The 12,441-nt window shown below is 39.5% G+C and overlaps 2 protein-coding genes across 4 annotated transcripts in view; one reads left to right on the top strand and one right to left on the bottom strand.

Annotated features, from left to right (window-relative positions):
• Positions 1–12,441, bottom strand: part of LOC106881407 (uncharacterized) — a 41,011-nt gene that overhangs the window by 25,976 nt on the left and 2,594 nt on the right. For 2 of the 3 annotated variants that reach the window (XM_089363602.1, XM_089363604.1), the window contains exons 2-7: positions 11,744–11,834; positions 8,472–8,559; positions 5,626–5,722; positions 2,108–2,216; positions 618–686; positions 207–275 (exon numbers count right to left, since the gene is read on the bottom strand). In XM_089363602.1, the coding sequence (XP_089219728.1) occupies positions 207–275; positions 618–686; positions 2,108–2,216; positions 5,626–5,722; positions 8,472–8,559; positions 11,744–11,834 (523 nt within the window). The remainder of the gene's footprint in view (positions 1–206; positions 276–617; positions 687–2,107; positions 2,217–5,625; positions 5,723–8,471; positions 8,560–11,743; positions 11,835–12,441) is intronic. The other variant, XM_089363603.1, reaches the window with a different exon arrangement.
• LOC106881410 (uncharacterized) overlaps positions 630–12,441 on the top strand; it is a 59,567-nt gene continuing 47,755 nt past the window's right edge. The window contains exon 1 of the mRNA XM_089363607.1: positions 630–759. Coding sequence (XP_089219733.1) covers positions 699–759 — 61 coding nt within the window. The 5' untranslated portion in view covers positions 630–698. The remainder of the gene's footprint in view (positions 760–12,441) is intronic.

The following is a 12,441-nucleotide window of genomic DNA, read 5'->3' as shown; positions in this document are numbered from 1 at the left end:
ATATTGGGAGAGAAATTGTACTTTTTTGAGAATCTAGAATGTTTGCTTTAACCTGCGTTTATATTTTCTAGAAAAATTGGTCTTGTGATTTTTAAGTGTAATGCACAGTGTGCGTAGAACTAAATATACATCTGCGTCGTCGATATATCTGGAATGTCTTTGGCTTCAAGACTAATGAAGTTGTACGTGTATATGCGTATATTTACCAGAAGTTGTTGTCACAATCCCTTGCAGGAACCACACAAGTAAGTCCAGCCTCGTGTGCTCTGTATTTACTTGAAAAAGATAAACAGAAATACGTTATGGGTCAAGTGTTTCTTGGAAGAGATTGACCTACAGAAGGAAAGATGGTGAGTGATAGCGATAAGAGGAAGAAATGGGGTGATGACAAAAGTGGTAATATTGATGGCATTGTTGTTGTTGGTGGTGGTGGTGATGGTGGTGGTGGTGGGTGCCAGTGACGAGGGCGGTATTTGTAGCAGTAGTGGGAACGATGGACTTAGTGAATGGTGACAATTAAGAACGAAGATGATAAACAACAGCAACAGCAACAGTAAGAAGACTAGAATCAGATTTAAGAAGACTTACTAAGAAAGATAAGAGATTTTATTACTTACACCACCAGAGGGCGTATTTTCATATCCTTTGTGTATGATAAATCATAAATGATTAATCTTTGATCAAACCTTGGAAAGAGAATGGTGAAGCATATCAATATATGGTATCGTAATTCAGAAACTGAAATGTATATGCATGTATGTAAGTATCTATCTATCTATCTATCTATCTATCTCTATCTATCTATATCTATCTATCTATCTATCTATCTATCTATCTATCTATATATATATATATACATATATATATATATATATATATATATATATATATATATATATATATATATATATATATATATATATATGTATATATGTATATACTAAAAATTAATTAGAGCAACTAGCCACAATTCAAAGCCATATAGGAAAAATATAGTCATCACTAATTGCAACTGTGAGTACTAAAATCACAGTTATTGCTAGAAATAAGAGTTAAAACTCTTAAAGACGTGTGAAAAGCAGATTTATATATACTAATGAATTGCCCCATGTGCAAAGCTAGAACGCCAGACCGTGGTTACATCCAATAACTGGGACTTGTCAGCAGTGTCACCCCATTACTTCGATGCAACAGCTAAATTCCTCCGTCGGTTTAGTTCACCGGTGTAAGAGTTCTTCGAGACATCAAGGCGTTTCGACGTTGTTGTGTGTTTCCTCAGAAGCTGCCACACAGCCGGACCGATGAATCTCACAAGAGCACTAGCTTTTTGTTTATAAGATTTAACAAATTATTTGCTGATGCGTGTTAATGTCTTCTCAACAATTAATAATTCATGGGGTGCATGTAGAACACCAAGAATCCCCCAAAGAACGTATCTGCTTCGATGACGAACATGCAACAACGGTCACGAAGTATTAAGAATAAATAGAGGTCTTACTGATGAGATTCTCGCCATTCTGCGAGCAACTCAAGAATTAATGCTGTAGGGAATTATCATTATTCTCCCCTATTCTCTCAGTTCGCCTCACATTCGATAAGGCAGGTACCAAATACCAGGACTCCCAGGAAACCCTCGAGGATGAAGGAAAATTACCCAGTTTTTGGATTGCTTCTTCAAACTTTATTAACTCCATAGCTTAGAAATTCATGAGTTGAAGAAACATTTCCGGCTTCTGTTCTGCATTTGTTCATCTATTTATCTTGTTTTCGTTTAGCGCCGGTCAACCCTCACTGGGCAGATCTATAATCGAAGAGATTTTGGTTATGACCATCCCATCTGTTTTTTCATTGAGCATTATGCATCTAGGATTACATTCTCGAATAGACCTTTCCTTATTAAGGCGGCTAGATGTAAATTGAGGGAGATTTGGCTGTTATGTTTCGCAAATTAAGCGATAACATAGAGGCTGTTTCCTTAGGATGGCTTCATTTTCAATTATATAATAGAAATAAGAGAGCGAGTGAGATATTTTTTTTTTTTGCTTTAAGTTTTAGGAAAACGGAAAAGAGGCTTTCTTTTGAAATGTAGAAAAAAATATGGTCTTACCCTCCTGAATATATTCGAGATTCGTGACAGACCACTGCACAAATGATATCGGTGTGGTATTTAGCAATATGGAGGACAGACGGATCAATCACGTGACCACATTCTTTGTCTACGGAAGCAACAAAACATGAATAAATAAATGGTGGCGAAGTTGTTGTTTAGACATGGTTAAGGTCTCACGGAGAAGGCTTATGGTCAAAAGCATTCCAGCCGTGACCAACACGTGTTTTAGAGCATCTCGGATTACATTATCTAATGTGTCCTTTCTTTGCTTAAGCTAATAAGGAGGGATTTGAGAGAAATTGGCTTTTTCTAACAGGCCAAGCGACTACGAAGAAGTATTTTCTCGATAATATGCCACAGCATGTCTCGTAATTACAGTACGTCTGGTTTCGGCCCCTTATTAATATCGCTTAAATTTTCACGGGCTTGTTCACACTTCATATTTGTATGTATTTGTGCATTAACGAAGGGGATTAGGATGTTCGGTTCACGATCATAATGTCGTGGGTTAAATTCCTAGCCCGAGCGCTGTATTCTGGGACAAAAAACATTACACAATGTTCCAGTCTACTCAGTTAAAAATGAGTTAGCAGCTGAGTGCTGGCGCAGCTCTCTCAACCTCCAGCTATCACAACCAAGATATACCACAGAGGATTGGAAAGTTGAGGCGGTGTCTATGTCTGCTGGTAACTAAACTCGTTCACGAGCGATGAGTGGCACTTATGTTCATTAACAATTCATCATTTCCCGAGAGTCGGGGAGTTAAAACCTGGAATAACAATCGGAAGGTTTCAGTTTCTGTCTTTATTAGTAGTTTATTGCTAATAGGTTGAAGGCACGCGACTTGGTGATTAGAGTGGGCGCCATGCTGTGTCCTTCAACAAGACACTATTCCCGTTGTTCCAGTCTAATCATTTGATATGATTACCAGCACAAGTACAAGTATCTCTCTGTCTCTCATTCCTTTTCTCTCTCTCTCTCTCTCTCTCTCTCTCTCTCTCTCTCGCTCTCTCTTTCTCTCTCTGTCTCTGGCTGTCTCACATCTTGAATGTTCGTTTGAATCTAAGGTGGAAGTGCCAAACAGTTGTGTCCTTGTCTCCTCGGGACTACATAGGTGCCTGAAGCCTTTAGCGCAAACATGCTACCGAGACATATTAAGTAATTCTTATAGTTCATAGTCGCTTGAAAGCGATGGCTATGCTTAGTATAACGGAAGCCAATGCTAAACCCTCTTTTCTATTCGCTAATGATCTATAATTAACAAAGAACATTTCAACATCTCTATTCGTGACTCCATTTCTGTCATAATTAGCGAACTTACAGAAGAAAGTTGCAACACACAAGAATGTCGTATTATTTCAATCTTCAGTCACATCCAATCTGCATTGTCTAAATCATCCAAGAAATTCGATTAATTTATCTGATTGGAGTAATCAGCCTTGCTTGCTATTTTTAGATTTTAAACGCGCCCATGGATTTTTTTCACCAGTTGCTTGAATGATCTCGGTTGGTCATAGTTTTTTCAGCTTATATAAATGACAGCTAAACGTAAGTCTACAAAAATGTTTGATCTTTGACCAAAAAAGATTATTGGATTGCGAGAATCGGAAGAGAAAAACTGAAGAAACAGTAAAGAAACAATAGAAAAACATCCAAACTCTTTCGAATTCTTTAGCTACACCACTGTACGTTTTCAGTACAAACTGTTGTCATCTATACAGAATTTAATATATGCAGTGGAACACCCACGACTATGGCTAACATTAATTCGCCAAATCAAAACCACCGACTCCACCACCATCACCACCACCAACAGCAACAACTACTACTACGACCACAATCATTACAACCACTATTATTAACACTATCACTAACTTTCAACATCACTCATTAACATCATCTTCAACATCGTTGTCAAAGTTGACGCCATCATCATCCACTCTTTTGTCACAACTTAAGATCTTACCGAGATATATACGAAGAGTACTCCATCGTCGTTCAATCTCAGGTAGAAAATATCTTTCATGAGATATAGGCGAAATCAGGTGCGTCGACAAGTTTATCCATCTTGGAAGCTGTATTTCCAACGAGGCTTAATGCAGAAGTTGAAGTCAAGACCAGTGGTCCATCTGTCTGTCTGTCTGTCTCTCTATCTCTCTCTCTCTCTCTCTCTCTCTCTCTCTCTCTCTGGTGATATATCGAAATAAACAACATATAACCTCGCAGTGGAGCCCAGTTAGAATTTTCTTCAGGTCGAGTGGCCCATCCCGCTCAAAAGGTTCCCCAGTAAAGTTTGTTTAAGGATGATGAACGAAATACCTATGTTTCCAGAGGTGAATTATTCAACTCACAAAGAATTCTACTCAACACATGACTATGATGCTCCCCTTCTACTCCTGCTCGTGATCAGAGATGTACATATCGTCAGCCAGTAAAGGACATGCTCACATGGTTAAGGTCAAACAGCTGACAAGCAAATCTGTAGTACTGAACAGAATATTTGCTGTAGCCTGTCTTTTATACCAAGACAAAAACATATACATGATAACACTTCCAATCAGTTAAGACCAGAAGCCATGAGAGCCAGTGCCTGGTACTGCGTCAGTACCAGGCACTGGTATTATTATTGTTATTATTAGAGTGCCATTGTTATCAGGTGGACGATATTTCGGCATCTAGTGTACCTTCCACAGGTTCAAAAGATAAACTTGTCAATCTACTTCATTTTTGGTAATATTTTATAAGATTTACTTCATCAACGTCCTTAAATCCCCAAATCTGGCCCGCTCATTCTCTCTTAATAACTCCCTCTGCCTCCTTCCCCTTCCCCTATAGCCACCTCCACCTACCTCAAAGACATCATTTCTTCACGATAACCTTTCTTCCCATATTCACTAACCACCTTCAGCCGCTACAAACACCGTCTTCGGCAGATATTGAAGAGAAACAAGTTAAACAAGACGAACAAGCTCAATCGGTAGCCGTAACACTGACAGCCACCACCACCACCACCACCACCACCACCACCACCACCACCACCACCACCACCACCACCACCACCACCACCACCACCACCATTGCTGCCCACCATCAACTTACACCTGCCACCACAAACTGACCCTCAACCAAGGTTACCATTAACTTTCCGCCACCACCAACACCACTATTAACATGATCACTAGCTTTCGACGTCACTTATCAACCACCATCGTCGTCGTCGTTATCATCATCATTAATAACATTGTCATCACCTTCATGGCTATTATAACTACCACCAGCGGCACCAGCAACATCGTAGTGGCGATATCGGTGGTGGTACTGTAGGTGGGGGTGCTGGTGTTGTTGACGACGACGGTAGTCACGATGACATGGTGAAGAAGAAGAAGAAGAAGAAGAAGAAGAAGAAGAAGTATAGACGAGGGCAAGGTTACAATATTTATTTGTGTGTGTGTTTGTGCGCGTGTGTGTAACTGTGTGTGTTTCATTGACTAAAAGAACCGTTTAGTGTGACTTACTTTCATCAAGTTTGTAGATTCTGATACCATTTCTGGAACCACAAAGTAACTGTCGTCTGCGAAAGTTCATGGTCATGCAATGAATTGGTGAACCAAGCTGTAGGATGGCGAGAAAACATGGAAAAACATTGATATACATACATAGATACATAGATACATAGATACATACAAATAACACAACAAGCCAGATATTGTTGAATGGAATCAGAAGGAAAAGTTATGTTCGCTTGTGGATATTAACTGCTCCTCGACATAGATGTGGTTAGAGAAATACAAGAGAACGTGGACATCTATGGACCATTGATAATGATTCTACAAATCCAGGACCCAACATACACTTATATATACGAGGTCCGATTAATAAGTATTTGTGCTGTTGCTATGGTAACGAAGCTAAAGCACGGAGAGTGAAGTCGCTTGGCACAGATTGACCTTGAACTCTGCTGTGCATGCGCACTAAATTGTGACGTTCTAGCTCATTTCTGCTGTTTACAGCAGTGCTTGAAAGGAAGATGTGTACGGTGTGATCATCTCATTGACCATGACGGAGAAAGTTGAGCAGAGAATCTGCATCGAATTTTTCCAAAAACTTGGTGATACCTGCTCAGATGCCTACGCAAAGTTTTTTTTTAAGTTTTCATCGTTCTTGACACAATCAAGATCTTGTGTAACTGAAACTCGAATGTGTTTTTGGTCAGCTGAAAACTTGGCCTTACTAAGCTCTGATAGAGATCCTCTGCAGGCCCTGACAGATAGCCTTTGGAGGCGAAAGTGTGGCTGCAGGTTAGCCCTGAAAAGACCAAATCTATGTCAGTTGGTAGCGCCCAAGCAAAACTTGCCAGTCTTAGGCAAGACGAAATCAGGTGCGTCGACAAGTTTACCCATCTTGGAAGCTGTATTTCCAACGAGGCTTAATGCAGAAGTTGAAGTCAAGACCAGGATAGGTAAATCAACATCAGTATTCGTCCAATATGGAAATCGAAGAGCAACAGTAAGATGATGATGTAGCTACAGTCATATATTGTTATATTCTAACAGTCATCAATGCTTGTAAAACCTGGAAGAAGACAGCGAAGATTTCTCAGTTGCTGGATGTATTCTATTGACGCTGTCTACGTACGATCTTGAAGAGCTGAGATGGGAAGTTTTCAGGACATGGTGACTAAGCTGCAGATACGGTTTACTGGCTATGTGTTTCGATTATCGCCAGTGAGACATACTACCATTGCGGTGGAATGAACGCTGGAAAGAGTAAAAAGACTGAGAGGAAGACTAAGGAAGACGTGACGCAATACGTTCCGCGACGACGTGATAGCAAGGTTGGCCCAAGTAGAGCCAAGAGGAAGGCGAGCAATTTGGGATGTTTGGAGAAAGCTCGTTGGCCGTTGTGCTGACAGGACTGGACGATGTAAGAGCTAAGATACTCGCGCGCGCACACGCACGCATACAAGCACACACACATCCATGAGTAGGGGACAGAGTAAAAGGCTTTCTTGTAGTCTAGCTACATTGACACTAGGTTTTTTCTATGCTTCCGCACCTTGACATTACAGTTTTGTTTATCAACAATTGCTCGGCACATCCCCAGACTCCCTTTTTCCCAGCTGTTCTGCTGTGATGATGTTATTGCTTTCACAGTGGTCTTGGAGAAAGAGGTTTAAACATGTTGTATATATCTTATACATTAAGTTCTGGTCGGTAGTTTTTTGCCATGTGGGTGGTTCTGCATTTGGGGATCAATTTTGTCTCTGCCAGAGCTAATCACTATTGCCTGGCTCCGGTTAAATTTTTTGTTCATTGTTTTTCTCTCAATTATTCTCTTCTGATGGAATAACTCCTGCTCGATCAGTTTGCAATCGAGTGTCCCATTTTTGCTGTCTCCAAACATCACTTCTGTCTCCTTCTTCCCATTTTGTTGGTGAGACTTATAGTGATTTGCTTGTTTGCAAGCCATAAGCATCATCACATGGATGATGATGATGATCTTCCATAAATCAACTATTTTCTGTCTGTTTTAAAAACCCATGATGGCACCTTTATTGTTGTTTCAGTTTTGTTTACTTTTTGAGTGTCGTTCATGTGTTACTTCGCAATAGTAGACAGAGAATTTAGACAGGTGATAACATGCTAGATTCTCCTTTAAGCATTTACTAACAAAACCTTGTGTTCCAATTATTATTGGTATGAATATGAATTCTTAGTCTGGATATAGAAGCTGGAGGTTTCGTTGCAGTTGTCCACAGATATCCTCTTTTTCTTTGATTTTCAAAGAGATATTTATGTCTGCAGGGTAGCTAATCTCTATGATGGTACATACCTTTGCCCCTCTGTCCCAAACAACAAGATCCGGCCTATTATGTTTACATTTGACAGAACTTTTGATGGGAATATTCCACTAGCATTCCCTGAGTTGGTGTTTATGAATGTATTCCATAACAGAGGGATTTTCTAAGTTTATTTGAGGACAGTCATGTTTACGGATGGCATTGAAACATTGTTATAGCAACAACATCGTGCCGCATAGGGAGGTATTACTGTGACCGACATTTTAGGACAGCTGCTAATCACATGCTTAATGTCTTCCACAGAAACACGACATAGCCTACACATGCAGTTTCACCTTAAGATTAGAAACGCGTCACTGTCTCTCGTTCCTATTCCTGGATTGCAAACGCATAGCCCTCAAAGTGTGATGTGATGTAGTGGTCTTGTGTCCAAGAGAGTCTGTCTGTCTGTCTGTCTGTCTGTCTGTATGTATGTATGCATAGATATTTATGTGTGTGTATGTGAGTTAGCTTGTTAAATTTTGGTATGTTCGTGATCGAATTAGTTAAAGATATACTTGCAAATATTCTGTCTGCGATTCCACATCCAGAGGACCAAAGTATGATGAAACCATCACTGGATGATGACAAAAATAGCTTCATCTCTGACCTAAACGGAAAATAAAACATTTCATTGTAAAAAAAAAAATAATAACAATAAGCCTTTTTACTATAGGCACAAGGCTTAAGATTTTGGGGAGGGGACTAGTCGATTAAATCGACCCCAGTGTTTTACTGGTACTTAATTTATCGACCCCCGAAAGGATGAAAGGCAAAGTCGACCTTGTCGGAATTTGAACTCAGAACGTAGCGACGGGCGAAATACCTATTTCTTTACTGCCCACAAGGGGCTATACGCAGAGGGGACAAACAAAGACAGACAAACGGATTAAGTCGATTATATCGACCCCAGTGCGTAACTGGTACTTATTTAATCGACCCCGAAAGGATGAAAGGCAAAGTCGACCTCGGCGGAATTTGAACTTAGAACGTAACGACAGACGAAATACCGCTCAGCATTTCGCCCGGCGTGCTAACGATTCTGCCGCCTCGCTCTAATAATAAAAACCATAGTTGCTGCCAGGCACGCTGTCACAGCAAGACACCGGTGTGGAAACATAAACACATGAAGATGCGATATAGTTATACAAGAACTGAAACAAAATGCTAGAATGCGATGTCCCTACAGAAAAAAAACAACAACAAAAAAACCGTGAGTACAAATAATAATCGTATATGCAGTCACATTTCTGCACAAATACACATAAATATGACGTTTATATAGTTCACACACGCATTGGTACATTTTATACATGAACCAAACAACATAGAAACACACAATAAAACAGCCCTTTGGAATGATAGACTTAGACTCTTTAGAAGAGCAAAAGTGGGAGTGTATCAAGATAGTGGATGTAATATCTGCTCTCAGGGATTCAAGCAAATGGAAGTCTCCAGGAAAAGATAAAATTCTTAACTTCTGGTTGAATGCCTTCCCAGAGAGCCATGAACTGCTTACAAAATTTACAACGATGTTTTTCAGCAACCTAGAATGATTCCCCCTTGGCTAATTAATGGTGTTACATTCCTACTTCAAAACAAATGAAGAAACAAATGAACCCAAAAATTATAACCTGCTTAACAACAATATGTAAAATACTAACATCTGTCTTGACCGAATATACCTATAGATTTTTAATAGAAAGTGACATATTCCCTAAGGAGCAAAAAGGATATAAACGTGGGTCCTATGGTTGTAAAGATCAGCTACTCATCAATAAGATGATCTTGGAAGATTGTCACAAACAAAACAAAAACTTGTCGATAGCCTGGATAGACTATAAAAAAGCTTTTGATAGTCTACCACATAGCTGGATTAAGAAATGTCTGGAAATTTATTAAATAGCACCTACTCTGCGAAACTTTTTGTCTGTAAGTATGAGATCATGGAGACCCACACTGACTTTGAACAGTGACGATGAATCTCTCAATGCTGGAGATGTAAAAATTTCATGTGGCATTTTCCAGGGTGACTCTCAAGCACTCCTCTTGTGTTTGGCCTTAATATCTCTCTCGAAATTGCTCGATGATGTACAATATGGCTATAAAATGTTTGATAAAAATATAAATCATCTCTTTTACCTGGATGATTTAAAGCTCTTTGCAAAAAAATGACCAACAACTCAAGGGCTTACTAGCACTTGTTAAAAAATTCAATGATGACATCAGGATGCAATTTGGTCTCGATAAATGGGCAAAAGCTAATTTATCAAAGGAAAACTGACAAAAACGTCCAACAGTAATCTTGACCAGCAGAATGTCATAAAGGAGTTAGTACCAGCGGAGAGCTACAAATACCTAGGGGTCAGAAGAAAATGTTATCGCAGAGTAAGGGTAATATTCAAGACAGAGTTGAATGCCAGAATCAGTATCGAGGCGCTTGATACTTTAGCCATACCGGTTTCAATATCATTAACTGGTTAATTACTGAAATATGTAATCTTGACAGAAAAATACGAAAATTATTGGTAATGCATTGAATGCACCATCCTAAGTCAGATACAGAACAACTTTACCTGCCAAGAAAAGAAAACACCAGGACTTACAAGTACATATAACATACAGAAAATTGCACTACTGGGCACTGCACGCATCCTACGCAAAACACTTTCAATTCAGTAACCATAAGAGCATCACAGCAAACCACAGCACATCCCAGAGGCACACAGAGCTGTGCTCGGTAGTGAAGTGAAAGCACGTGATAAAAAGAAAACTACTGAATAATAATAATGATAATAATAATAATAATGATAATAATAATAATAATAATAATAATAATAAGAAGAAGAAGAAGAAGAAGAAGAAGAAGAAGAAGAATTGCACAAGAAGTGACTACACAATCGATTCCATGTAGCTACAACAGAAGTTGCTTGAAAAAATAGGTGGGATTGGCTGATGAAAGGAACCCTGAAAAAAGATACCGAGAACACTATACTGGCAGCGCAAGACCAAACTCTGGCCACGAACTGGAGGGTCAACCTGAGAAATGAGCAAGGGTCACGCTGTGCCGCATCTGCAATAGAGTGGATGAAACCATTGCCAATATCAGGAACAAATGCCCTAGACTTGCCCAAAACCATTACAAGTTGTGGCGACACGACCACGTAGCGAAAGTGTTACATTGAAAACTGTGCAAAAAGTGGGGGATAGGGAGAGGCAAGACGTGGTATGAGCACAAACTGCAGAGGGTGGCGGAGTCGGAGACTAGCAAAATCCTCTGGGATTTCCCAATCCAAACAGATCAGGTGCTAGAATATAACAGATCGGACCTAGTGGTGGTGAACAAGTGCAGCACATATGCTATATAGTTGATGTTGCATGCCCCTTTGACCTACGAACAGAAGGAAGGCGAAAAGATAGATAGATGCAACCCTCTTAAGTACGAAATAGCCCGGCTATGGAAAATGAAGAAAGTGAAGATAGTGCCAATTATTCTTGGGTGTTTGGAAACAGTATCAAAAGTATCAAGAGGAATATAAAGGGAATCGAAATAGAGTGCCCAGTAGAACTATTACAAAAGATTTGCCTCCTTGGCACGGCCAGAATAATCCAGGATTGTACTAATTTGGTACAAGCTAGGATTTTATCAGCATTGGCTTGGTTACCTGGTTGAGGTTGTATTATGTAAAAAAACCTGAAACAGTTAATGACTCCCAAAATTATCACTGATGATGTGTCCAGGTGCTTCATAAGATGGTGGGTATTTAAAAAAAACTAATATAGTATAAACATACCAATATAAGAAATCAGTTACCCATCCAATGTGTTCGCGGTAAGCTTGACTTAGTTTTCCAGACTCTACATCCCAGCATCTCACTGTGCCATCTGGTAAGGAAAAAACAAAAACAAGAAGTAAATTCTAAAAATATCGAAATAAAAACAAACAAATTCTTTTGGAACGGAAGAATCGTTTGCAGAGGGTTCTTTTCTTTGTTTCAGCCATACCGTGTGTCTGCGTCGTTAAGAGGTTCAATTCGTAATCTCGTGATTACGGAACCGACTTCGTCACGGGCCATTGTGTGTCTTACTTAAGCTTTGTAGTGTCTTTGAAGCAGCAATTGATCAAGTATGAAGTATTTTTCTGGAGCTGAACAGAAAACCTGATCGCTTGTGTTACAATACACTTTATAAGGTGTGAGTTCGAAGATAGCAAACCTGTCTGCACATGCTCTAGCAGAAAGCTCTGATAGGAAACTTCCAAAGAGATAAGAGACAGGTACAACATCAAGAGAACAAAAGTGTTTCTGTTGACGAGAAATTGTGGTTAAATAAAATTGTGATTAATTGTGATAAATTAGGAAGTGAATTTTACCTCTACAGCAGTAGCCGAGGTTTGATTAATCACTAAAACGGGGTAGGGGTTGTAGTTTTTCGTTGTCTGAGGGATATGTGTAAAGAATTACCTCGGATATTGACAGTCACTCGCTGAGAT

The sequence above is a fragment of the Octopus bimaculoides genome, chromosome 15 (assembly GCF_046866305.1).
Source record: "Octopus bimaculoides isolate indiv1 chromosome 15, ASM4686630v1, whole genome shotgun sequence".
NCBI lineage: Eukaryota > Metazoa > Mollusca > Cephalopoda > Octopoda > Octopodidae > Octopus > Octopus bimaculoides.
The sequence above is the reverse complement of the archived record's forward strand: the minus strand, read 5'-3'. Positions and strand labels throughout refer to the sequence as shown.